At 45.7% G+C, this 25,142-nt stretch overlaps 1 protein-coding gene across 1 annotated transcript; it reads left to right on the top strand.

Moving 5' to 3' along the window:
* The first annotated feature begins 90 nt into the window (after positions 1-90).
* Positions 91-21,256, top strand: MORN5 (MORN repeat containing 5). The gene is made up of 5 exons (XM_056860758.1): positions 91-137; positions 2,501-2,648; positions 4,498-4,609; positions 5,137-5,268; positions 21,177-21,256. The coding sequence occupies exons 1-5, from the start codon at positions 91-93 to the stop codon at positions 21,254-21,256; spliced, it is 519 nt and encodes a 172-aa protein (XP_056716736.1).
* The last annotated feature ends 3,886 nt before the right edge of the window (positions 21,257-25,142 follow it).

Below are 25,142 nucleotides of genomic sequence, written 5' to 3'. Positions count from 1 at the left end.
CCACTACGGCCCCACTCTCCTCGGCGGCGCGGCGTCTTGTTGTCATGGTGACCACCCCTCGGTTGTCGAGGCCTACCTGAGGCGGTCGCCATGGACCACACGGGCAGTCACTACGTGGGGCAGCGCGTCCACGGCAGGTGGGGGCAGGAAGGAGAGGGTGGGATGGCGGGCCGCGACTCCGTGTCCCCGGATGCCTCCTGCGGGGATACGTTTGGGTGACCGAGGCTTGTGTACCGTTTAATTTCCGAAGGGGCAGCTGTGTTCGTCGGTTGTAATAAAACGAAAGCCGTACCGGCACCTTAAAGACTGAAGAGGAAAATTATGACGGCAGAGGGAATCGTTTTGGGAATATTTATAGGGGAAATGACTAGAAGCTGAAATGACTAAACTGAGGCTCTCGTATTGTGGTCACGTCATGAGACGACAAGAGTCACTGGAAAAGACAATAATGCTGGGAAAAGTTGAGGGCAGCAGGAAGAGAGGAAGACCCAACAAGAGATGGATTGGCTCAATAAAGGAAGCCACAGCCCTCAATTTGCAAGATCTGAGCAAGGCTGTCAAAGATAGGACAATTTGGAGGACTTTCATTCATAGGGTCGCCATGAGTCGGAAGCGACTTGACGGCACTTAATGCACACATTGGGAAAATTACAAAAGGAGGAGGAAAGAGAGGAGTTGACAGAACAAGACTGCGGTTGAATCCCGTCCTGCTTTTTTTTTTTCATTTAGAGAGGGCTGTTCAACTCTGGAGCAATGTATAATATTAGATCATTTGATGGCAAAATGCTCTAAATCTACTGTGTCTCTGTACGCAGCTTTTATTGATTCAATTTCTAGAACAGTATAAGTCTTCCATGTCTGCATGCAATCGTGTGAAGATGCAGATGCAACTTACTGCAACTGTCTCCATGTGCAAGGGTGAAGTCCATTTCTGCAGGGTGCAAAGGCACCTCTGGAATTAGTATTATCATTGTTTGTATTTTTATTAAATAATAGCCATTCATTAAAATATGAGTATCCTACCTTTCCACTGTTATTATTTAATAATAATTTTTACAATGTACATATCCTACCTTCTTCTTGTTGTTGTTAAGGATGCATTGTTTTTAAAATTTGATTTCTGTGTGTGTGTGTGTGTGTGTGTGTGTGTGTGTGTGTGTGTGTGTGTTAAGTGCCGCCAAGTCTCTTCCGACTCATGGCGACCCTATGAATGAAAGTCCTCCAAAATGTCCTATCTTTGACAGCCTTGCTCAGATCTTGCAAATTGAGGGCTGTGGCTTCCTTTATTGAGTCAATCCATCTCTTGTTGGGTCTTCCTCTTTTCCTGCTGCCCTCAACTTTTCCTGTCATGATTGTCTTCTCCAGTGACTCCTGTCTTATCATAACGTGACCAAAATACGATAGTCTCAGTTTAGTCGTTTTAGCTTCAAGGGTCAGTTCAGGCTTGATTTGATCTATAACCCACTGATTTGTTTGTTTTTTGGCCATCCATGGTGTCCGTAACACTCTCCTCCAATGCCACATTTCAAAAGAATCTACTTTCTTCCTATCAGCTTTCTTCAATGTCCAGCTTTCACACCCATACATAGTAATAGGGAATTTGATTTCTAGCCTGCCCTCAATCCCCGGCCAAAGCCAGGCTCAGGGCTGGTTACAACAATTCATTACAACAAAACAGTTAAAATCCAATATCTCTCAATCGAGTTATTAAGACCATAAAACAATTTAGTCCAAACTAGATAAAATATTCAAATACAGTACAAAATGCAAAGATGGCGCTCAATCCGCAGAGCAGTTGCTGGAGAATACAACAACTTAAAAACCCACACCATTGAACCAGAAGTGTGGGGGAGACAGGGGGAGGCCAACAGTGATGACAACCTGCTGCTGCCCTCAATCATAGGCCTGGTGGAATAACTTCGTTTTACAGGCCACAGGGAATTCTTCCAGGCTGGGCCAGGCTGAAAAGTCCCTGCCCTTGTCGAGGACATCCGCATACTCCTAGGGCGGGGACTACTAACAAGTGGTATCTCCCACTTGTCATTATTACTATTTTATTAAAATAAAAATTCATAGTGGCTCTTTCAAAATGGCACCCAACTTTGTCATGTGTTGAAATGCAACGTTATGTTATGGGTTGAAGGGGATGCAGGGGTAGTGGCAACACCATCCAAAATATTTTCTATTGCCCATGTTGTGGTCCCAGCTTTCCATCACAGCATGTTAGGTTCCTATAGTGTGGATTAAATTTGTATTTACTGTCACTTTATAAAATATTATTTTATCTGTATAGCAAAATGTTGTTTTTCCATTGTAAACCGTTTTCCAGGATCTGAGACAGAGAAAAGGCATTCCCATTGTTTCAGATCCTGTTCACAGGAGATGCCAGGTACCTCGTGCTCCTCCAGAGCTATTGCCTCTCCAGGCACGATGGAACTCTGCCCCTATTGCTGCCTCTTCTCCTTCCTCTTCTTCAGATTCTCCTTGTGGACTTTTGCAGGTTGGAGGGGAAAGGCACTTACACCCTTCCAACAGACACCAAATACGTTGGTGAGATGAAAGATGGAATGTTTCATGGCAAGGGCACCTTGCACTTCCCTGGTGGGAGCAAATATGAAGGAACTTGGGACTGCGGAATAGCCATAGAGGTACGTTTGCAAAATCCCTACCATGTAGATAAGGTGAAAACAGTTATAGTCATAGTATGTCAGGAGAAGAAGCGAAGGATTCTTATACAGTTGGGAAGATCCCTGTTCAAGGCTAGATTAAACTCAGTACCAGAGAGTAGGACCCACGTTTTGTTTTCAACCACTGGGTTTTTTTCCCCAGGAGATCAAGATGCCTTAATGAATGCATGCAGGGATCCTGTACACATTTTTTTGTAATCCCTGGACACGCAACCCTTCCACGCATTTAGTCAATGACAGGAGAAAGAGAATTGGGAGTGATCACACTGGGTCCTTTGCCCCCCCACTTGAGATTTTCAGGTTGTTAGCACTGTGCCTATGCATGGAAGAAGTGAGAACATGTAGCTCCCTCCTCATGATTGGCAACAGTGCTTTCCTGATCATGGGCAAGAGTGTATGTACACACAGTTTCTCCACATGTAGGTACATTGCTGGTGATTAGGTGGAGTTGGGGGTGGGGCAAGTATATTTGTGTTCACTGACCCTCTTTGCACATTGATTGTCATGTGCTCAGAGCTGTTGAGTTTGTATCAGTAATTTGGAGAGCTAGTGATACCCCAGTGAAGAAGATGGTGGTGTTGACCTAGGTGTAGTGGGTTCAAACCCCTCTTCAGCCACATACTCAATGGACAGCCAGAGATATCCTGTAGAACAGTGGTTGAGAGACTTAGCTATGAGCCAAGATGTTCCCAGATTCCTCTGCCATGAGTTCAATATGTGGCTTTAGGTGAGTCACCACACTCCCACCTGCACTATAATAATGCTGATTTACTTTGCAACGTGATTGGAAGGATTTCGTGAAATGCTTTGACCACTCTGAAGCATGGGGCCCAGCTACATATGATGCTGGTGTTCAGTAATAGAAGTTCTAGATGTATTACTTGGCCCTAAAACACAACTGCTGGGAGGAGGTAGGTATTATGGATCAGGGCCATGGCACTGAGGGAGGAAGAATTAACTCTTCCACCTGCACTGTTTCCCCCAGTTGAAAATAGGTCCTCCAGGTAGGGCTTAAAGTTACCCAAGATAGAAATGGCAAGAAAGGGATTAAATTAACCCCCAACATAACAGCCCCAATCCATATTGTGCCCCTGCAGCTGCCTTTTAGTGTCAGGCAGCCCATTCCTGAAAGGGGGGGGCAGTTAGGCAGTGGACAGGAGTAGCGCAGCCACACCACCTCCACCTCCACAGGGGCTTTTTGGCTGGAATAAAGGTGAAAAATGGCCATTAAAAATAAAAAAGTGATAAATAGCACCATTGCTTTAAGCAAGGCTATGCCAGCAAGATATCTGGGGAAGCAACACTGCAGTGTGAGGAGGCATTCCCAGGGCGAAAGGGGTTAGGAAGCTGCGAAAAGACAGCTCTGCCCCTGGGAATGCCCTGGAAATGCCTTCCAGGATGCCAGTGTGGGGAGCTGCGCCGTTAGAATGCTGCCAGGAGACTGTGGCGGGTTTTAGCACTGCTGCTGGCGACCAGGAGGGCCAGCATAAATGCCCCCATGCCAGCATTAATGCCAGCTTATCACAGCACAAAGGGGCTCTTATGCTGGCGCAGGGTTATGCTGGCTCCTCTGGGCATTCACCCCCCTTCGGGATTGCATGCAAAATACATCAAAGTTTCCAGTTTAGAATTCCAGCATCATGTGGTCTGGCCTTATATCATGTTAACGGTGTTCATTCTCCAAGTGGTCTACCTCACCGTGTTCTCATGAAAATAAGGAAACCTCATTATCCTCACTGATCCCTGGGTGGGAAATGGGGTTGGTCTTCAAACTGGAACATGGTTAATGAATCCCTGTCTTGCCTTGCAGGGGAACTACACCTTTTCAGATGGCTTGAAATACACAGACGACAAGTGGCATTACTGTGACGGTTATGACAGACGGTTTTATACAGAAATCTGCAGTGGCCTGAAGCCTGCAGGTACTGGTTTAGTGACTATCAGATGAATTAGACCAGCCTTGTTCATTAAGAGAGACTAGTTTGTGAAGAGCAGAATGCATACATGGGTAGATGGATATGTTTAGTGGATTACAATCAAATTACAACACTACAATATCAGTAAGTACAACCAGAGTGGAAGTATAAACATAGGCCTCTTAGGACCCAATGAGCCCGATGGGGATAACAGGCAACTAGCCAACTAAGCCTCTGCCTCTTCCTTCCTTTTCCACCTTTCACCCCATATATCTTTTTTCCCTTTCTTTTGCTGCCAATGGCAGCCACTGGCATCTGATCTCCAGTCCCTTAAGATGTTATACATTTAAATTGCATGCCATTTGTGGAGTACCTTTCCTTAACACTGAAATTAACAAAGAAGTCTCTGCTTATGAGGTTTTTTGCTCAGAAGAGCTGCTCAAAGATCAGGGCCCCATTTACGGCCCCTCCCATGTATTCATTCTGTTCCTAAGCCCTGGATATTTTTTAACTTTTTGTTTTTGTAATTTAAGGCATTTCTCAGCTTACAAACCTGAGTCCTCCTCGGGCCATCCCAGAGGGCTGCTATGACTGTGGCGATGGCTTCTACAATCCTCAAACCAGGGTGGTGGTTGATTACAAACTACGGTTCCTAAGGAATGCAGGTACAGGTTTGTCTGTTGGATCAGCTGTACAATAAGACACATGCTTACTTTGGAATTATAACCTTCAGGTTGCAGGGGAGCTTCCTTGGTTGGCTTCTCCCAAGACCCAGCATCCACCCTATGCTCTGCGATAAATGATTTGAACTTCCATGAGGAACAGTGACAACGTGGATATATTATTATTTATATTAGTGCATTTTGTGGGACAGTTTTGCAACTCTCATTGAAATTTTGCCCATTTTGCATTTAGGCACTATTAGCAATGAGATCTGGAGAGGAGACCATGATCAAGTTCTTTGTTAGCAGATTCTTAATTGAAATCATTATTGAGAATCAATAGAAAAGTCATTCTCTCTCCCCTCCAACCCCCTCCACTGCAGTGCAGTGGAATTTCATGGTTAGAGCGGGAAAAGCATGAGGAACAGAAAAAAAAAATCTGTTTGATTTAGACAGATCATGAAGGTTCAGTTCTTCTAACTTACAGATAGTAAGTATTTATTAATTTTTTAGAATACAAACAAAATGTTTGAGGCTTCATAAATTCATTGAGGTCACATATGCAAAACCTGCAACCAACGCTGGATCACAGTGTACCCCAATAGCATAAAATGAATGACATCTCCTGGGGCAAAGGGCTACCTCTGCCTGCCACACATTTAATTCACCTCTTAAGGATATTATTCATTACATTTGCATCCTGGTATTCCTCCAAGAGATTGGGGCAGTATAAACAAGGTTATCCGCTTTATCTTCACATGAGCAATGTGAGGTTGGTTGGTTGGTTAGTTTAGGAAATTTACATTGTGCCTCTCCAGAGGTCTTCTGAAAGCAGCTCACAAAGTAAAAATAATACAACGATAAAATCACAAAAACAACAAACATAAAAATTACCAGTATTAAAACAAGCCATAAAGTGCCATAAAACTAATAAAGGGCCAGGGGCATAAAATAGCATAAAACAATATTCAGCGGCTTAATCCACAAAACAACCAACAAGCTAGAAGCAGATCATAAAAATAGCCTCTAAAAAGATGGAACTGTTCCATTAAAAGCCTGAGTAAAAAGAAATGTTTGGCCTGGTGCCTAAAAGACAATAAAATCAGCGACATTAAGTCCTTGAGGGAGGCATTCTATAGGTGAGGGGTCACCACTGGAAAAACCCTGTCACTGGTTGCCAAAAGACTCACCTCTGCAGGTGGGGGCACCTAGAGCAGGGTTTGGGAAGAGGATCATCACAGGTGGGTTGGACAGTATGAGAGAATGTCAGTACCCTAGCTCCAAGCTATTTATAGTCTTAAAGGTAAGAACCAGCACTTTGAGTTTTGCCTGGAAACAAATGGGCAATGAGTGGACATCTTTCAGTACAGGAATGATGTGATGCCCTTATCAAACTCATGATAATATTCTAGCATTTAGAACCAATTAAAGTTTCCAGTCAGTTTTCAAAGGCAGTCTTATATAAAGTACATTACAGGTAATCTAATGTGGATGTGATCAGAGTACATGAGGCCACCTTATACTGAATCAGACCATATGTCTATCAAGGTCAATAATGTCTACTCTTACTGACCGAAACTCTCCCAAGTCTTTTCACATCTCCTTTTGACTGGAGGTACTGGAATTGATGAGCCCTGTGGCACAGAGTGGTAAACTGCAGTACTGCAGTCCAAGCTCTGCTCATGACCTGAGTTCAATCCTGACGGAAGTTGGTTTCAGGTAGCCGGCTCAAGGTTGACTCAGCCTTCCAGCCTTCCGAGGTCGGTAAAATTACCCAGCTTGCTGGGGGTAAAGAGAAGATGACTGGGGAAGACACTGGCAAACCACCCCATAAACAAAGTCTGCCTAGTAAACGTCAGGATGTGAGCCAGCCATTGACCCAGAGAGAAAGATACCCACAACCCCTACCCTGAAAAATAGCCCTAATGGGACATGCCTTGAAGGGGGTGATGCTTTAGAACCTGGGATGGGACCAACCCAGAGGACTGTCCCCACTCTAAAGGAAGGAGTGAGGTTTTTCAAAATGAATTGCATGGCAGGGGTACAGCGCGTGGATCCTTGGGTTTGTTAAAGAAATCAAACCTGCTTCTTCAGTGAAATGGGTCAGCGAGGTTATGGTGTCCCCCCACTCCCAGGACTGCTGCATTGACCAACAGAACAGCTCAGACTTGTCTGGACTGAGCTTCCAGTTATTTGTCCTCCTCCATCCCATTACCTTCTCCAGGAACTCCATAAACCAACTGAACTCAGCTGTTAGGGAGAAACAGACCTGGGTGTCATCCACATATTGATGACACCTCATTCCAGATCCCAAGACAATTTCTTCCTGTGGTTTCATGTAGATGTTAAACAGCATGGGGGGCAAGATTGACCCCTGGAGGACCCCATAGAATAAATGCCATGGCACCAAGTAGCAGTTCTCCAGCATAGCCTTTAGGAACCAGCCAGGCAGGTGGGTGAAGAATTACTGCACAGTGCTCAGCAATCCCAGCCCAGCCCTCCTCTTCTGAAGGATACCATAGCCACAGAGCCAATAATATTTGAAAGCTGATAAGAGGTCCAAAGGAATTAACAGGAACAGGCCCTCCTGACAAAGTTTGTCAGGACAACAAAGGCCATTCCCAGCCCAAACCCAGGCCTGAATCCTGATTGAAAAGGATATAGATAATCCATCTACAGTGGATGTGGAATGGTATAGTATAGCCCAATCTTGGAAAATAAACTGGGTCAGTATTTGGATGGGACTTTGGTAAACCGCCACTGCTTAATCACTTGCCTTGAAAACCCTGTGGGGTTTCCATAAGTCAGATGTGACTTGACAGCACTTTACACACACAATCCAGCTCCTCCATGATCACGTGCAACTGCATAGCTTAAGCACCTTGCCAAAAAAAATTGCACCTTAGCCCCTGGGAGGTATCCATTTAGGTCATTCAAGTCCATGGACCACTTCTTCAGGAAAGGTCTCACGGCATCATCTGTCAAAGCAATCAGAATTGCACCCTCCCGCAGAAAGGCAATGACCCCCTGGGCCCACCTGTCTAGCCTGACCTGGCTATTCTCTACCAGCCACAAGAAGCAAGGTTAGAGGCTAGATGGGGCAAGGTTCGGTTGAGAGCATGAGACTGTCCCAAAGATCAGCCCCATGAGTTGTGTAACTGTGCAAAGATTTGAACCTGAGCTTCTGTCCACTGCACCACACTGATTCTTAGTGGCCCTCGTATTGTGGAGAGCGGAGGATGGTAAGCAGACGATAGATAGCATCTGCTACAAAGCCCACCTTACTTCAAAATATTAAACAAAATGATATAAATGGCTACTCATGGCACAGACCCAAGCCATTGGAATGCAGCAACTTTGCTGATGAGTGTGATAAGCACACGCTTTCCAGAATCACAGGAACCCACACAGATCAGCCTAGGCGGGAACGCCTAGGAATTCCAGTTTCTTTTTAAAAACAAAAACAAAAAACCTTGCGCTTTGAACTCTTCTTTGTTACATTTTATTACTATAAACTTACCACTAGTATCAACCCCTAGTAAATTGCCCATTGTCTATATCGCGTTCTGCAAAACAATTGTCAGTTGAATGTGCAAGAGGGGCCTTTTGCCCCCCGGCTCCTTCTCCGCACAGATTCCTTTTGAGGACATGGGTGTGAAGAAGGGATGTAGCTTAGGAGTCCATCCCTTCCTTTAAGGGCACTGACACAATTGAAAGAGCCAGAGCTTGCCTGACATCGGAGGAACTCCAGTAGCCCCAAGAGAAGTCGTTCGAGGCACAAGGCCACAGAGGTGACAAAATGCACGGGTAAATAGCTGGGCTGTGTGCAAAAGAAACTAAGAAAGGGAGTTGGAAAGAGAGGGAACAGATCCAGGGCTGCTCCTTTACAGGAAAGACAGGAAAGCCCGCTGGGCTTCTGGCCAGTTCTTAGAAGCATCAAAAGCAGATGGCAGGAAGCATTGCAAAAACTCGGGCAAGAGCCAAGCAGGTTGGCTGAAATGATACCTTCTTCCTCAAGAGCCAGGTTTGAGGGGACATTTCTCATCCTCTGGGGATGCTTGCTTTGCTACAAAAGCGTTATTCATTTTCATTGCATCTGTCTCTATTCCTGTTACTTTTCCTTATGAATATAAGGAATTGAGCTTTTTCAGTTCACGGAAACAACACCTCTCTATCAGCATCTTTTCTCCAGTTTTTGTTTTCCCTTGACATCACATAGTTTGTTGCAAAATTGAGAAAGGAGGGCCTGCAAATTGCTATATATTTGTCCAAAATTTGGTGAATTTGCTTTATGTGTAAGTACAGACAATTCCAGATAAATTTTATGGACATCCATAAGGAAGTATATACCTTTCCTGTTTTCAAACACACCCCATTCTGACAATCACATTGAGCAGACTGTCAACATTCCTTCTGAGTTTTCAATCATTCATCATGGTTGAACTGGAGTTGGTCATTCAGTTAGGTGTCTTTAGCCACATTTCAGACTTTGCTGTAGCACATATACAAACAGGCGCTTTCATATAGCTAAAAAACTGGCCTTGGCACTGTTACTTGCTGTAATGTCATGGAATATTCATGAACATTCCAACTTCTGAAGGGGAAGATGCAGTGATGTGATTCTAAAAATGATAAGCTTCCACGACAGAAAAGTCCATTAAGCTGATTTTTTTAAATTAAAAGAAGCTCAGAAAGAACAAAGTACAGGGTGGGTGGTATGCTGTTGGCAGGAATGGAATCAGCTAGAATCTGGGATGCTAAGCTGGCGGAGAAGTTGAGATCTGGGAAGCCAAACATGAGGAAGGCATTAGACAGAGGCAAGCTAAGTGGCACAAAAGTTTGTGGACTTGGTGGCAGAAGAGAGAGAGAGCAGTAGGCAGCAGGCTGAGCATCCCCTGAGCAGGACAGGTGACATAGGCAGATGGTGGAAGGAAAGGCAAGAGGAGAAGTTGGGTTGAGGGACTGAGGAGAAAGTTCACCCAGGGCTGAAGGTCCTATAAGGCACGCTCCCAAGGTTGTATAAGTCCCCTTTCCTTTTGGCATTTTCCTCTCCCCTGCCTCTTCCGTTGAACTGGGGAGTCTCAGATTTTGCTGCAGCTGTCTGGAGCAATGAATTTGTCATCTCAGTGCCACAGTCCCCAAGGAGGCCAAGGCAGGCTCCGCATTTCTGCCTTGCCTGGGCTGGCATGTGTCATGGCTTCCTCCAGCAACTCCCAAGAGCACACCTGGCCTTTAGAAAGCAGTGGTGAAAGTGGCTCTTGAAAGGCACAACAATTTAGTCATTGATATGCTGGTTGCCTTTTCCATAGTTAGGGTTGTAAATTCAGAGGAGGGCCACCCCTGCACATTGAAACTCTTCAAGACAAAAAAAAATGTAGTCCTTTAGATACTTTTGAAAACCAGGCATTGGGTTTTAATCAAGCAATGGAAGTCCTTGCTGCTTTTTTTTTAAACATGCTATGCTATAACTCTGTTGCTTTTGTATATTTAATCATTGTGAATTATAAGCCGTGTGAAAGATTTTAGTTCTGGGGCATTTGCCAGATGGTTGATTCTCCTTTTTTTACCCAACAAAAGACATACTGTTTGTGGCAAGCCCCGAGAAATTGTTGGTAATCAGTGTATTCTTCCAGGAATGGGCGCCAGACCTGTTTGCAAGAATTCCAGCTTTCGCTGAAATTAATTGTGAGCACTTTAGTCTCTGCTCTTGAACATAAAACAAGACAAATGGTGCCAATTGTTGTACTGCTTTCCATCGCATAGTGGTGTTCATGGAAGAGATGGCATATATTGGGGGGACAAGATGCAGTTTGTTACCAATCTGCTGGTACTTATCTGCCTGGGCTAGGCAAGTAGAGGAAGGACAGGTGAAAAGAACCCTTTAAACCAGGGGTGGGGAACGTCAGGCCCGGGGGCCGTTTAAGGCCCGCGAAGTCATTTGGTCTGGCCCTTCATAGGTCCTGGCAGATCTCTAGCTCAGAAGGATCTAAGACTGGCGATCAGCCCCCTCCCGCGGACAGGAATAGCCTCTATTCAAGGCAGATGTGAGTTTGTTTTGCTGAGAAAAGGAGTCTTTTTCCCCCTTGCAGAAGAGTCGTTAGCTATGGAGCTGCTAGGACCGCCCAAGAAACTGTGTTAACCCTTTCCCACCCGGGCCATGGAGAAACGTATTGGTTGGCTAATTTTTAAGTTGATAAATTTGTATGGCCTGCAAATGATGTTATAAGTATCCAAATGGCCCTTGGCAGAAAAAAAGGTTCCCCACCCCTGCTTTAAACCCTTCAGCATATACAAGTCTTGCTTTAGGAGGCACAGCTCAGTAGTTTAGGCCATAGCAATCTCTAAGTTTGCCAGCTCCGGGTTGGGAATTACCTGGAGATTTGGGGGATGGAGTCTGAGGAGGGCGGGGTTTGGGGAGGGGAGGGACTTCAATGCCATAGAGTCCAATTGCCAAAGCGGCCATTTTCTCCAGGGGGAAGTGATTTCTGTCGCCTGGAGATCAATTGTAATAGTGGGAGATCTCCAGCCACCACCTTGAGGTTGGCAACCGTAGCAATCTGAGTAATTTGTACTAGACAGGTTGTAGGTTTTGGTACATTGAGAAATGTTAGGGCCTACATTTCTGAGCAGTAGAGTCAAAGTTTGTGTAAGGAATTATGTTGCTCCAAGCAAAGTAAGCCATTGTTATTTTCCATGATGCCACCAGGTTCAGGTCAGACCTGGCCAGCAACATCCAGGAGGCAACGGCCTTCCAGACTGCCAATGCTAGCCAAGCCCTGTAGTGTCTCAACACCCTTCTCAGTCTGCTGCCCCCAGCAGTTGCTTGGGTGGCTTGGCTGGAGAACCAGTCCTGGGTAAAAAACACACGCTTTGCTGGCATCAGTTCCTGGCATCTTAGGGTACAGGGCTGGGAAAGCTGCTGCCAATCACTGCAGATATGATGGGCTAGAAGATGGACCTGGAACTGCCACTGTATAAGGCAGCTTCATGTGACTTTTGCATCAGACCTATTGCACCAGAACTTTGGACTATAGCCGCAGAGGACGGCGTTCCGTGCAAGATGCCCAAGAGAGTCCTTTGTTCCAGCCACTTCCAGTTGTCGAAATATTTGTTCTTTCCTTGGTCACTGACCCCCTTCCCTGGTGCTTGTGCAGGAAAGGCACAAGGGCACACTGGCCTGTTAACATAGAAAGGAAGTTGCCAAAAGGCCTTTGCCCCGGAGGGTGACCCGCACAGCCAAGAGCAAGTCGATCCCCTGACCTTGACTCTGCTTGCTCCTAGGCTGTTTTACATTCACAGTCCACCCCAGTAAGGAAGGAAGGCAAGCAAGCAGGCAGTTGGTATGGGGCCACCCTCAGCCTCAAGGAGCTCTAGCTGAGACTGAGGGAGTATAGCAGATTAAGGAGCTTTATAGCGGACAGCAGCCTGGGATTGGCTTTCTGGCTGTTGTGTTCCAGCTTAAATTTACTGCAGTTTTCTCCTCCACAAGGAGCAGGGAACTCTCCTCCGATCCACAGGGCTCCTAGTACCCAACAGTGAGGTTCACAGCCTCACCACCACTCTTCTGAAAGGACAAGACTTTCCCATTGATGATCTGCTTCTCTCTCACTAGGTTGCTCTTAATAACCTTCCAGCTCCATGGTCTGAGAGGGCATTCTCACCCTGCTCTAGGGTTGCCAACCTCCAGGTGAGGACTGAAGAGAGGATTTACTGCTGATCTCCAGATGATATAGATCAGTCCCCCTGGAGAAAATGGCTGCTTTGGAGGGTAACATCCCTGCTGAGCTCCCTCCCCAGGCTCTACCCCAAATCTTCAGAAATTTCCCAACCCAAAGGTGGCAACCCTAGGTCACTTATTCCCAGACTTATCATATCTTGGCAGAAGGGAAAATTGAATGTTTAGGTCACTGGGTGGACTGATGTTGTGGAGGAGCTACAGCATAGGAGGAGCTTTTGGCTCGCATATCTAGGCCATTTATGCACAGTCTAGGCCATTTATGCTTTGCTTTGGCCGCAGCCAGCTCAGTGTATTCTGCTGGCCAAAGTGCCATCCTACTATGCTGCCCCCAGAGGTCTTGGAGCAGCATGCACGAGCAAAGCATGCACCCCTTCTCATGGAGCCTATGCTGGTTCCAAAGCAGACTGCAGAAGAAGAAGAGTTGGTTTTTATACGCCAACTTTCTCTACCACTTAAGGGAGACTCAGACCAGCTTACAATCACCTTCCCTTCCCCACAACAGACACCCTGTGAGGTGAGTGATGCTGAGAGAACTGTGACTTGCCCAAGGTCACCCGTCTGGATTCATGTGTAGGAGTGGGGAAACAAATCCAGTTCACCAGATTAGCCTCCGCCGCTCATGTGGAGGAGTGGGGAATCAAACCCGGTTCTCCAGATCAGAGTCCACCACTCCAAACTCCATGGAGTTTGATGGCAGCAGCAGAAGTGTGGGGAGTGAATGCCTCATCCCATGCAGCCAGTGCAGGTTTCATGATGGGTTGCAGAGGTGAACTACAGCCTGTCTTGGAGCTCGGTGGAGGAACAGAATGGGGACATACACCTCTACCTGCGCAGGCTGCAGAGGTGGTTGCTTGGACGCTGAACTGGCTTCCGGCTTTGATCCAGCTGCCTGGCCCTGGACAGCACCATGAAAGGAGGACACCCGTCTGATGTTTCCTCCTGGAATGCTCCACATTGGCCAGATGGAAGCCAAGCAGCTGGCCCCACCAGGCTGCAGCTGAGGGGGCAGGTGCCTCACCTGTTGCTTCTGATGCAACCCGGGGACATTTGGCATTTATGGCCACCACTAGCGCAGTGAGAAAGAGCCAAAGAGATAGGTGCACTGCCAGGCCTGCATGCACAGCTCACAAGTGCCCTGGAGCATCACTCCTTTGGAGAGGAGCACTCTAACCACAAGGAGTGGGAACAGCATTTTTATATTTCTTTGCAGTGGTAAGGGGGACTTATGTGACCCTGCTCTGCCTTCTGGCAGTAAGTTGCTGAGACTTCTTGAATAAAAAATACTGAGATAAAAGGCCCCTTGGGAAGCTGAATTTACACAGAGACACTGCACAGCAAGTTAGGGAAAGGGCTGTGTTACCCTTCCCTTTATAGCTGCTCTTTGTTATATGAAGTACTCTAGCTCAGGGCTGGCTCCAACCAGTGAATCACCCCAAGCACCCTTTTCCCCATGCCATCTGTCTCGGCTGGATCCAAGGCCGGCTGCAGAGGAAGCTCTTTTGCAGCCCACCTGAACCCCAACCAGTAGCAACACCAGAACAAGAGGGGCCAGCAGGCGCCAGCTACACCTGCTGCCTCCTCCCACATTACCCCACCACTACCATTTTGGATGCCCCGTGTAGCTGCTTGGGTTGTTTGGGCAGTGAAGCAGCTCTGCCACTGCTGCAATATGGGGATGCTATTTGCCCTACATTACAGGGCTACTGTAGAAGGACTGGTGATATGCTTGCCTGAATGATTGACACATGGTATACAAATGCCAAGTGTAATTATTGCTGTACTTCTTCTTCAAGAGGAAGTCTTTGACTTGGTTGCATGATCCACTACTGGAAGTCCAACTCAATGTGATCAGGCTCTAGGCATCTGACATTAGGAAGAAGAAAAAGAAGAGTTGGTTTTTATACTCCTCTTTTCTCTACCGAAAGGAATCTCAAAGCAGCTTACAATCATCTTCCCTTCCCCCCCACCCCCACAACAGGGACCTTATGAGGCAAGTGAGGCTGAGACAGCTCTAAAAGAACTGCGACTACCACAAGGTCATTTAGCAGGTTGTACGTGGAAGAGCGAGGAATCAAACCCAGTTCTCCAGACCAGAGTCCGCCACTCTTAACCACTATACCAAACTGGCTCTATTGGGCTCAAGACCCTCACTATAATATGGTCCATTCGTGTCCTTTCAGAAATATAATAGATTCCCCCCCTCCCCACAATAATTCATGAGATTGTATATATAGGCTTGGCTGTGTGTGTGAGCGGGGGTTCTGTGTTACAAGTTTGTGCTGGGTCCGGACAAATGACGCTTGGATTCTGATGCTGTCATATATTATAGTTGCTATGAGCATGATACAATCAAAGACAGGCTCCCAGCCCTCCGTATACTTCCCTTTCGCATGCCCTTCTTGCCTGTCCTGGATGTTTTCACTGACTAAAAATGAACGAGACCTGGATATGTAAAGGAAACCAACAACAAGCAGTCGAGTGGAAAACAAGGGAGGGAGAAAATGTTGAAAAGCACGTATGCAAGGGAAACAACACAAAAAACCTGGCAGGATCAGGCATCGTTGTGTGCCCTTTTGGCTGCTAGGCTCTGCATCTGGAGTAGGAGCAAACATGGGGCCACTCTGATGTTTCCCCCCCACACACACACACACATATCCACCTTTGTTCTGCCATGAGCCTTAACAGAAAGGCCAAACTCCAGCTGTAGAACACCAGATTGGCTATTAACGTTTGTTGCACAAACTAATATACCTGGGAAGAGCCTTTTGCTTCAGCCATCTTTCAGGTTATTGGAGCTGACACTGTGACATTTTATGTTTGACGGAAGTCGGTTTCAGGCAGCAGGCTCAAGGTTAACTCAGCCTTCCATCCTTCCGAGGTCGGTAAAATGAGTACCCAACTTGCTGGGGGTAAAGTGTATACGACTGGGGAAGGCAATGGCAAACCACCCCATAAATATAGTCTGCCTAGTAAACGCCGGGATGCGATGTCACCCCATGGGTCAAGAATGACCTGGTGCTTGCACAGGTGACTACCTTTGCCTTTTACGAAACCTATGCACTGGTTTGGGGATGTTTTTGGATCGTTGACATCATGCCTGTTATCAGTTTGCTTTGTTTTCCTCATACTGCTAAGCCTCATACTGCTAATGCAGACAATGGTTTGTCTGCATTGCCCCTTTTTTAGCAGCTCTTTGACTATGCATTTAGCTTCATAAGGCCTAAGTTAGACAATTGCTTATCTTTGTCCTGTTCTTTGCGTTGGGACATGCAGAGCTCTCAGCGTAGCCTTCAGTTGGATGCATCATTTTGCTGTAAGAGCACAAGGCTCACATTTCCGGCAGAAAGAGAAAACATACCCAAGCCACCCAGGGGCAGACTTCTCCTGCCTTACCTAGCAGTTGTGAAGCGGGGCAGATGGGAGCTCAGCAGCAGTCTCATATGGAAGCCCTGAAATTATTCATTTCTCTTTTTCCACAAGAAGCTTTCCTTGTTATGATTTGCAAAGCTGTCCTCCTAAACAGCCCCCCTCCCCACCATTTCAGCATGAATTTGTGCCATGTGGGGGCTGCCAAAGGGGGGGGGGAATAGGAAAAGAATGAACTTTTTAAAGAGAAATGAGCTCAGATATGATTCTCACCCATAATGTGGAGAGCTGCCTAATTGCTCCTGGGCGATAATTTCCAGTTGATTAAAGAGTATTTGTATTCCCTCTTTCTCCCCCCCCCCCATTTTTTGAGGGGAAATCACATCTGAAGGTGATGATGTGCTTTGGCGTTCATATTAATATAGCCCAACAATTGTCGTTTGCAGGGGGGGATAGTAATTACAACTTGCCGTCTGGGAGGACTAATCAAACTCCAGGCTTTAATTCCGTTTTAAATATGGATAAAATGCGATTTTCCATGTTCACCCTGGTGTTGCGGGGTTACAGAAGCCGCCGGCGACAGCACGAGGGGACCGGCGTGGTTAACAAGCAGCTGCCGCCAAGCCGGATCGGCATCTGTGATTTAAATTGTTAGCTGCACAGTCAGGTAGAGCGTAGAAAGGGTGGTCGAGAGGCTGTTAAGTCCCTGGCCGCCAATTACGAACAATCAGGGAGGAGCCAGAAGACTTATTCAGTACAATAAACCCAGTTTGTCTTGTTTCAGGGGTTACTGCTGAAGAGGCTGCAGCTGCACTGATTCAAATACCCGACAACTACAGTGATTATCAGGCAGCCTCCTCTTTTAGGGTGGCAAAAGTAAAGCCGAGCCCATCAGTTAACTCTTTAGCTTCTACCAGGTTTCAGCTTTGTTGCACTTTGCCTTTTCCTGCAGCCGCTCAGACCCGTGGCATTGCAGCTCCGGAGCCGTCCCGAGTAGGTCCCGGCCACTGGTTCTCCTTCAGAGAAATCTGGCAAAATCTACATGTGCCTTGTAGAGAAGAGAACAGTCAGTATGCAGTAGTAAAGCCACCTTCGACCTGTTCAGGAACCTGGTTACCATCGCATTTGGAACCACCTTTCTGTTTTTTCATCTCTGATGTACGCATATTTAGAGCTGCTTTCCCGTTTTGCAGAGCAGGAGAAGGGCAAAGGAGTTCTCACAGTGGCATGGGTGAAGTCACTCGCAGCTAGGCAATGCAACTCGACTACAAGGTTGTTTTCTTGCTCCTCATCCCGGTCACCTTTTAGCTCAGAAGAGGCCATGCTGTTCCCCAAGAGGGTAGCTCACTGTGCCTGCATTTCTGTAATTCACCCATTCAAAATCACATCCATTCATATGCAACTGAAATGACATAATGTGCTAGGAGTTACATTATGTATAAGGTGGTGTGCCTCATTGACTCCTCTATCCGACGTTAGACCAGCAGTTCTGAAACTTTTTGAAGTGAGACACACTTGTGAACGGGCTACTCTTCTTATTAGGGCCCTCTTGCAAAGTAACTCCATGCCACTTTCTTCCATCCCAGTATAAAAATGCAAGCCTCTCATATCAGCTAATACTGAACAAATTTATTGTTTACAAATACACAGCATTATTGAACAACAGGCTGTATTTCATGGTCATATCACACAATGTGCAGGGGCAAATCCAAATTTGCCATCATGCCTCCCGGACCCAGAGCATCCTTGCCCAACTCACCTTATTTCACCTCTTCCTCCTGGTCTTGTGACCTGCCCACAAGTTGAGAAGCACAGCTTCAGACTGTAAGCTACTGGGGACAGAAAACTGTTATATTCTATGAAGCATCTCCCCTCCCCCATAAATTTAACAAGTAATTTTAGTGCTAGGAAGCAGGACGCTCTAGAGGACTGAATAATGGGCTGGGTCCAGAATCTGGCTTCCGACTCTTATTCAGCCATCCTCTTATTTATTTATTTGTACATTTCTATCCTGCCTTTCCTAAATTCAACCAGTTTACAATTCAGCACAATGAAAACCTAATACAAAGACAACAAAAACAGAGTGCCACGCTTTTTAAAATCTTTAGCTTTTCCCAACTTGTCCTCAAAATGCCCAGGCCTTCCAACAAACAGATAAAGGAGATGCCCTCCATGCTTTTTCAGGTAGCCTGTTCCAGAGCACTAGAGCTACCACCAGCAAGGCCCAGGACCTTGCCAAAGAGAGCCACTTTGGTATAGAGATTATACTGCCAGACTAGGACCTGGGAGACCCAGGTTTGAATCCCAGGTCTGCCGTGGAAGCTTGTTGGGTGACCCTGGGCCTGTCACAAACTCTCAGCCTAACCTACCTCACAGGAGTGTTGTAAGTGGAGTTTGTGGAGTTTGTGACTAGAGAGCCAGCGTGGTGTAGTGGTTAAGAGCTGTGGTTTGGAGCGGTGGACTCTAATATGGAGAACCAGGTTTGATTTCACACTCCTCCACATGAGCAGCGGACTCTAATCTGGAGAACCAGGGTTGATTTCCCCTCTTCTACACATGAAGCCTGCTGGGTGTCCTTGGGCTAGTCACAGTTCTCTCTGAACTCTCTCAGCCTCACCTACTTCTCAGGGTGTCTGTTGTGGGGAGAGGAAGGGAATTGTAAGCCAGTTTGATGCTCCTTAAAGGTAGAGAAAAATGGAGTATAAACAACTCTTCTTCCTCTAATTAAATGTGGAATAAAGTATACTGCCATTTCCAAGTGTGTATAGCTAACTGTTAAAGGGCATGTTCCAGAAGTGAGTTCTCTTGAACGAGCCCCATTCACTTCAGTGGAGCTTGTGTAGGAGAGCTTTTCAGTAGATTTTGTCCTGAAATATATCATCTTGGTTTTTAGGATTTTGAAGTAAAATCCAGTGAAATTATTAGAACATAACTCTTGAGTAATGTAAGATCAAAATGTGTGCGTTCAGCTGGAATGACATAGTGTGTCAAGAATCATTATATCTAGCCCTCAAATAGATAATGAAAGCTGTTATGTATGTACATAGTTAGGCCGATATGCAGGGGGAAATTTAGGAGCTTGAGTCCCCGACGAAGGATCCTAATCCTGCACACACCATTGGCCCAAGCCGGCACGTGCCATTGGCAACCCGGGGTTGTTCCCCCCCTATCACGGATCAGGAGGGGAATGGCCGCAGGCGGCCAGGGGGGCATATAAGCGGGGCCGGTTTACACATTTCTCCAGTTCTGTTCTTCAATAAACGCGTTGTTGTTGGAACTCCATCTCGACCTCATGTGTCCTCCCCACGCGGACTTAACAGTGGCAACGAAGGCTGGTAGGCAGTCCGGCTCTCCTGCTGAGATCACTCTCGCTGAAATCACCTTCGATTTTCCGCGACCTCACAGTGCCCGGTAGGCAGACCGGCTTGCCTTGCTGAAATCTCCCGACACACGAAGAGACGCAACACCTCGCACAATGGCCACCAAAGGCTTGGTGGAAGCATTCGACACCGCCAACCCCAGCGAGTGGGAAAGCTACGCCAACCACATCACGTTCAGCCACACAGGGCCAGCCACAATGACCAGGGATCTCTGCCTCCTTAAGACAGTCCCCATGTGGGCAGAAAAAAATATTATAAATTAACTAAAGTGGAGGACCCCAAAAAAGGACATGCTCCATAGAAGACATAAGTTGAGAGTAGCTAAATGTCAATTAAAGGAGGGAAATTGTTGTGTGGGGGGGGTCAGCCCTCTCAAGCCCCTGAGAGCTCAGATATTCCTGGAGGGAAGATTGGGGGGTGGGGTTTCCAAGCTGTTCTCCTTGCCACAATTCCTGGTTGGATCCCCAGCTTGTAAGGTCTGTTTATAATTGCCAAGTGAAAAATGAAGTCCTATGTATTAAATCTTCAGTTCTGAAGCAGTAAGTCTTTAAGTATTGACTTAAATGAGTCTTGCATGCATAGTTAGCTTTAATTAAGATCGGAGCCTAATCTTACAGGAATGTGAAATAGTGGCAAAATGAAACAGGAGAATATTGGCACCTTAAGTGACAAAATTCATTGCAGCATAAGCTTTCAACAGTCAGAGCTCACTTCATCAGATGAAATAGCAGGGTTTCAACCTTTTATTGGTAGATTAAACAACTAATATGTTGGTTGATTAATCAGCAAGGGCCAGTTTTAATTGGTGGGTTTGTAAATTAAAAGCAGATTTGTTATTTTTGAGGCTCTTTTGTTCAAGGATGTTGCTTTGATGGGACTGAAAATATAAAAGAAGGTGTTTCCCTCTCACAATGTGGAGTAGCTTTTGCTGATTAAATTGTACACTCCCCTACACCGACTTCCGCTTGCAAAAAAAAAAAAAAAAGGCCCCTCTGTCAAGATTTTGGCAATAGATAAAATTATTCAGATTAAATTAAGTAATTGATGGGTTAAAAGGGAGATGATTAATCATCTAAACACTTTAATCACCCGACAGCCCTACTAAATAGTATTTTTATTTGCTAACCAAAATACCAGTTAGTATTTATTGGGACTAACCAGCCACTGCAGGTGTTTTGGTTCCCCCAAATTCTCCACCACCACCACCCATTTTCCCTTCCCATGCCTTCAAAATTTTCAGGTATCATCTTATTCTCGTACCCCAAAATGGTTCATATAAGATGAAAACACTCCTGTGAAATATGCATTTGCTGATTTGGCAGAAAAATGATGAGGAAGCCACTGGTTATCGGGGTGGGGTGCATCTGAATACAGTGAATTTTTATTCTTTCTTTGTGTGTGTCTCCCCCCCCCCCCCCACACTTCAGATGACGATGAACATGAGTTGATCATCCGTACTTGCCGAAAAGGTTGGGACGAGATCGTTGGCTATACACCGAAAGAATGAGCCCCGTCCAGGAAGCAAAGAACAAGTACTGTTGGTGTCTGACTTCCTTGTCGAATGACGCAGCCCCTATAATTTCTACATTACCGTGGTTTTTGTTACCTTTACTAAGGAAATAAAATGTAAAGCCTCACTTCATCAGCTGCTTTGAGAGGAAATTGTGCGACTAATCACCCTCAACTCAATATAATATTCCCACAAGGTGTGTAAAGCGGTAGGCTTTTTGTAATCTGCATTGTGAACACAAAAGAATTAACTAACAAGGCTGCCTCCAATCCACCACAGCCGTCTTTCAGCACAGCATTATACCCTGTCACACATCCACCCACAAGCTGCTGGTGGATCCTTCTCTTTATACCAGGATATTAATTGGCTGTTGTAACGGTGAGCTCAGGAACTATGTTTTTAATAATTGGTGTGCCGACGGGGAAAAATAAAACGATTTGCCACAAGCATCAGAGCGCTAAAATAAGCAATAAGAGGGAAGACAAAAGATGACGGGGCGGGTTATCGTTTGATTAGCAAGCCGCAGAAGCATTTGAGAAATGAAAGAAAAGGGAATTGCGCTGTTTTCCTTGATGTAAGTGCCAGCACTTCGACTTGCGTTAACTTTATTTATTACACAAATAAGACATTTACAAAGCACAACAGTTAAAAGTAGGTAACAAAACAGACATTGGTTTTACAAAAAAAAAGTGCTTTACAATTTTTTAATTTTCTCTTTTTTTAAATAAATATCCATCTTGACTGCCTGCTCTCCAGAAGGGTATTTTTAGCCACTGTAGCCAAGACATGCACTATCGCAACATGCTACAAACAAAACAATCTGCTCTTTTTCCAAGACAACTTGGTTAAGTGTCTACAGCTGGCATTGCCTTGCGAGGGCTGGCTGCGTAAAACTGGCACCTCTGCCGTTTCCAGCCCCAGGCCCCAACTTATAGCCGGCTCAGAGGCACCGCATGTTCCGGAGGACAGCACTAATCCAAGCTAAGAGGGAGAGGAGAGACGAGGCTTCCAGAACCCCATCAAGCCCCTGCAACCTATGTACATTATGCAAGTCAAGCACATCTGCAGGGTTCATTCTGCTTTGAGAGCTGTGCATATCACTGAAACCTTGCTCCGTAGCCACTGGAAATCCTTAACACCCACGGTGCTATCGGAGATCTCACCAGATTTCACTATTTTCTCATCCTTAAGGACTGGAAACTTGGGCTCAGAAAAGAAAATGAAAAGCAGATGTTCTCACACAACGTTGAGGTCAGTCTCCCTTTGCAAATTTTGCCTTTGCATGGATTACTCACACCCCAGGTTAAGCCGTGATATGCTGGTGTGGTTAGTCTAATGAACAATTCGTTAGCCAACCCATTTGGGTTTTCCTTAGTATGGTTCGGGGAGAAGAAGGAATCCATGATGTTTTACAAATCATATTTCATATGACTCCATTTCCTGGCTATTGGAAGATTTTTAGCTGAATTCTAGCCAGAAATGTTGGTTGTGGGAGTATGGTCTCTGGATTAGCATTGCTAAAACCCCTTGAGATATTTTGGAAAAGTATTTGTGGCTGCAGTCCAAAGCTCCAGGGGGTTGCGATGCACACAACAATCTCTGTATGAGAAAGGGCATGCCCATGCAGTTGAAAATGTGTTCACTGACACTGAAATGTAATGGAAAAGCCCCTGCTTGCCTGAAGTTCCATATGTGCCCTAAAGCACCACATGCACCCTAGAACCGTGGATTGTGGCATAATCTGCTTTCATGCTTTACAGGCTCCTTCGGAAATCATTGAGCAAGTAATAGGAGGAGCATCTTTGTTCAAACTTAAAAAAAAGACAGAAGATGAGAATTTTGTTCAGTGCTATCAATTAGAGTGAAGTACATTGACCGACACAATTGCTGAATGAAAGAAAATCATGGGATGTTTCACATTCTCAGTACAGTTTGTATTTTCCATGTATATCACTCAATGATGAATTGTCTGCAGTTTTGCAAAGCTGTTGGGGTTTAACTTGGCCAAAATTCTCAAGGCAGTCCTAGCTATTTCCTCACAAAGTACACTGCACCATGTACCAGCCTGATCTGGGTCTGTAATGGAGGGTTTTTTTTTAAATCCCATCACAACCTATGTTACTGAATGCTGATAATAAAGGGGTCCGACAGTTTGCTTCTCACACTGTTTAAAAATACATTCTCCCAAGTGACATGCCACTGCCAGTATGAGCAAAAGATAACCCCCCCTTCATGCTTTCCTACAGCACACTAGCATCTCTGCAGCTCACAGATCTGCTATGGGCAAATCAAAACAGTACCATGGCACTGTATTGGAAATACTAGAAACATTCAAGACAAGCAGGGACCTTATTACCTTGGCAAGACCACTTCCCCCCACACAAAGCCTGATCATACAGGCCCCACTCCAAAACACAAAGACCACAGAGAGTCTATACCATAGAGATCTGCTGTGGCCAAAACAGCAAAGAATCTCAAAGTCTGAGGAAACTGCCCTTGGCTCAGCAAGAACTGGCCCTCAAGAAAGGAGGCTAAGAAATCACTGATTTTCCACACTAACCTCTACAGTTCCAAACAGAAGTACAGCAGGAAGGTACTCAACTTGTAAATTTGGTCATGGAACTACAGCTGCAGGAATGCAATTATTTTTTTTCAAGATAACCCACTCACAATACAAATGCAAGTGACAGCAGCCCCTGGTCCATCCCATATCCACCAACACCATTTTAAAACCATTTGTAGTTCTTTAAAAATTGCCACAAGGCCCTTAGCTGGACTGGGCGAGCAGCATGGCAGCCCCAGGAGCTCTTGTTCCCCCCTGCACCTTTTCAGGTACAAAAGCCGTTGTCCCCCCCAATAGCAGAAGAAAGAAGTGGATCTGAAAGTGGAGAACTTAAGGATCACTCTACTATAAGCCCAATCCACACATTGGTGAATGCAGCAGCTACCTCTATGTAGTAGGGTGAGCCTGATACCCCAGAGAACTACTGCCAGTCAGAATAGGCGGTGCTATGGGCATCCTGTGATCTGACTCTGCAGATCTTTATAGCAAAAGCTTTTTCTTACAAGAATCAAGTGCTTAAAAATAAAGAGACCCATTAATTGAAAATCCAATTCTGCTAATGGTTTCTTTAGTGCTGGAAAAATCCCAGGCACCTAGCCATCCCCAGCGCCTAAAAATTTAGTGATGACACTAAGGAGTTTATTCATTTATTTATTTCTAGAGAGGTGATTGGTGCCTTAAAATGTGATTTTGGCTCCTAGGAATTAGGAAGTCTTTCTCTTTCTCCCACTCCCCCTCTCTCGGCTCTGTGCTGGAAGGTTAGGTTAGAGGTACACCTAGTGGTTCAAGAACAGCCTAGAATAGATTTTCTTGATACAAATGCTCAATGTTTGGTTGCAGAACATAGTAAAACCACCACTCCCAAGCCCAGTCTACTGAAGATGGAGACAGACATTTCCTAGTGGGACAGTCAAAGACTTGATAGTTGGAATGCACTCGACAGATACAGAGCTGGAGTTCCTGCTATGGAAACTCTGTCAAGATATCACCCTCAAAAAGAAAAAAAGAACTCAGCCTCCAAGCGTGTAGATAAAGGCTGAACAGGTTTGTCAAGTAGACTGGATTCTTACACAGGTTTACACCAATGGCAATCAACATGTTAGAATGAACACGTTAGCCCAGATGCTTTGGATTATTTCCTTGACATGGTTAGCTGCTGGTAGACAAATCCTCTGTTTGGGTTTCAATAGTCCCCCTTGCCTCAGTTCTAGAAGCAGTAGTATGAGTAGCAGGCTTGTCAGTTGCTTCATTAGGAGAGGGCACTGCCCTGGAGTCTTCACTGGCCAGCAAGCCCACAAGGGCCAGGTGTTCAGCAGATGG

Source organism: Euleptes europaea, chromosome 14 (genome assembly GCF_029931775.1).
Source record: "Euleptes europaea isolate rEulEur1 chromosome 14, rEulEur1.hap1, whole genome shotgun sequence".
NCBI classification, from domain to species: domain Eukaryota; kingdom Metazoa; phylum Chordata; class Lepidosauria; order Squamata; family Sphaerodactylidae; genus Euleptes; species Euleptes europaea.
This window is presented reverse-complemented; position numbering and strand designations above follow the sequence as displayed.

What these genes read in the sequence shown, in the direction of transcription:
- MORN5 (XM_056860758.1), top strand. Translation starts at nt 91, where the DNA reads ATGGACCACACGGGCAGTCACTACGTGGGGCAGCGCGTCCACGGCAG. An exon ending in GGGCAGCGCGTCCACGGCAG is followed by an intron (nt 138 to 2,500) that starts GTGGGGGCAGGA and finishes GGACTTTTGCAG; the next exon opens with GTTGGAGGGGAAAGGCACTT. An exon ending in CAGTGGCCTGAAGCCTGCAG is followed by an intron (nt 4,610 to 5,136) that starts GTACTGGTTTAG and finishes TTGTAATTTAAG; the next exon opens with GCATTTCTCAGCTTACAAAC.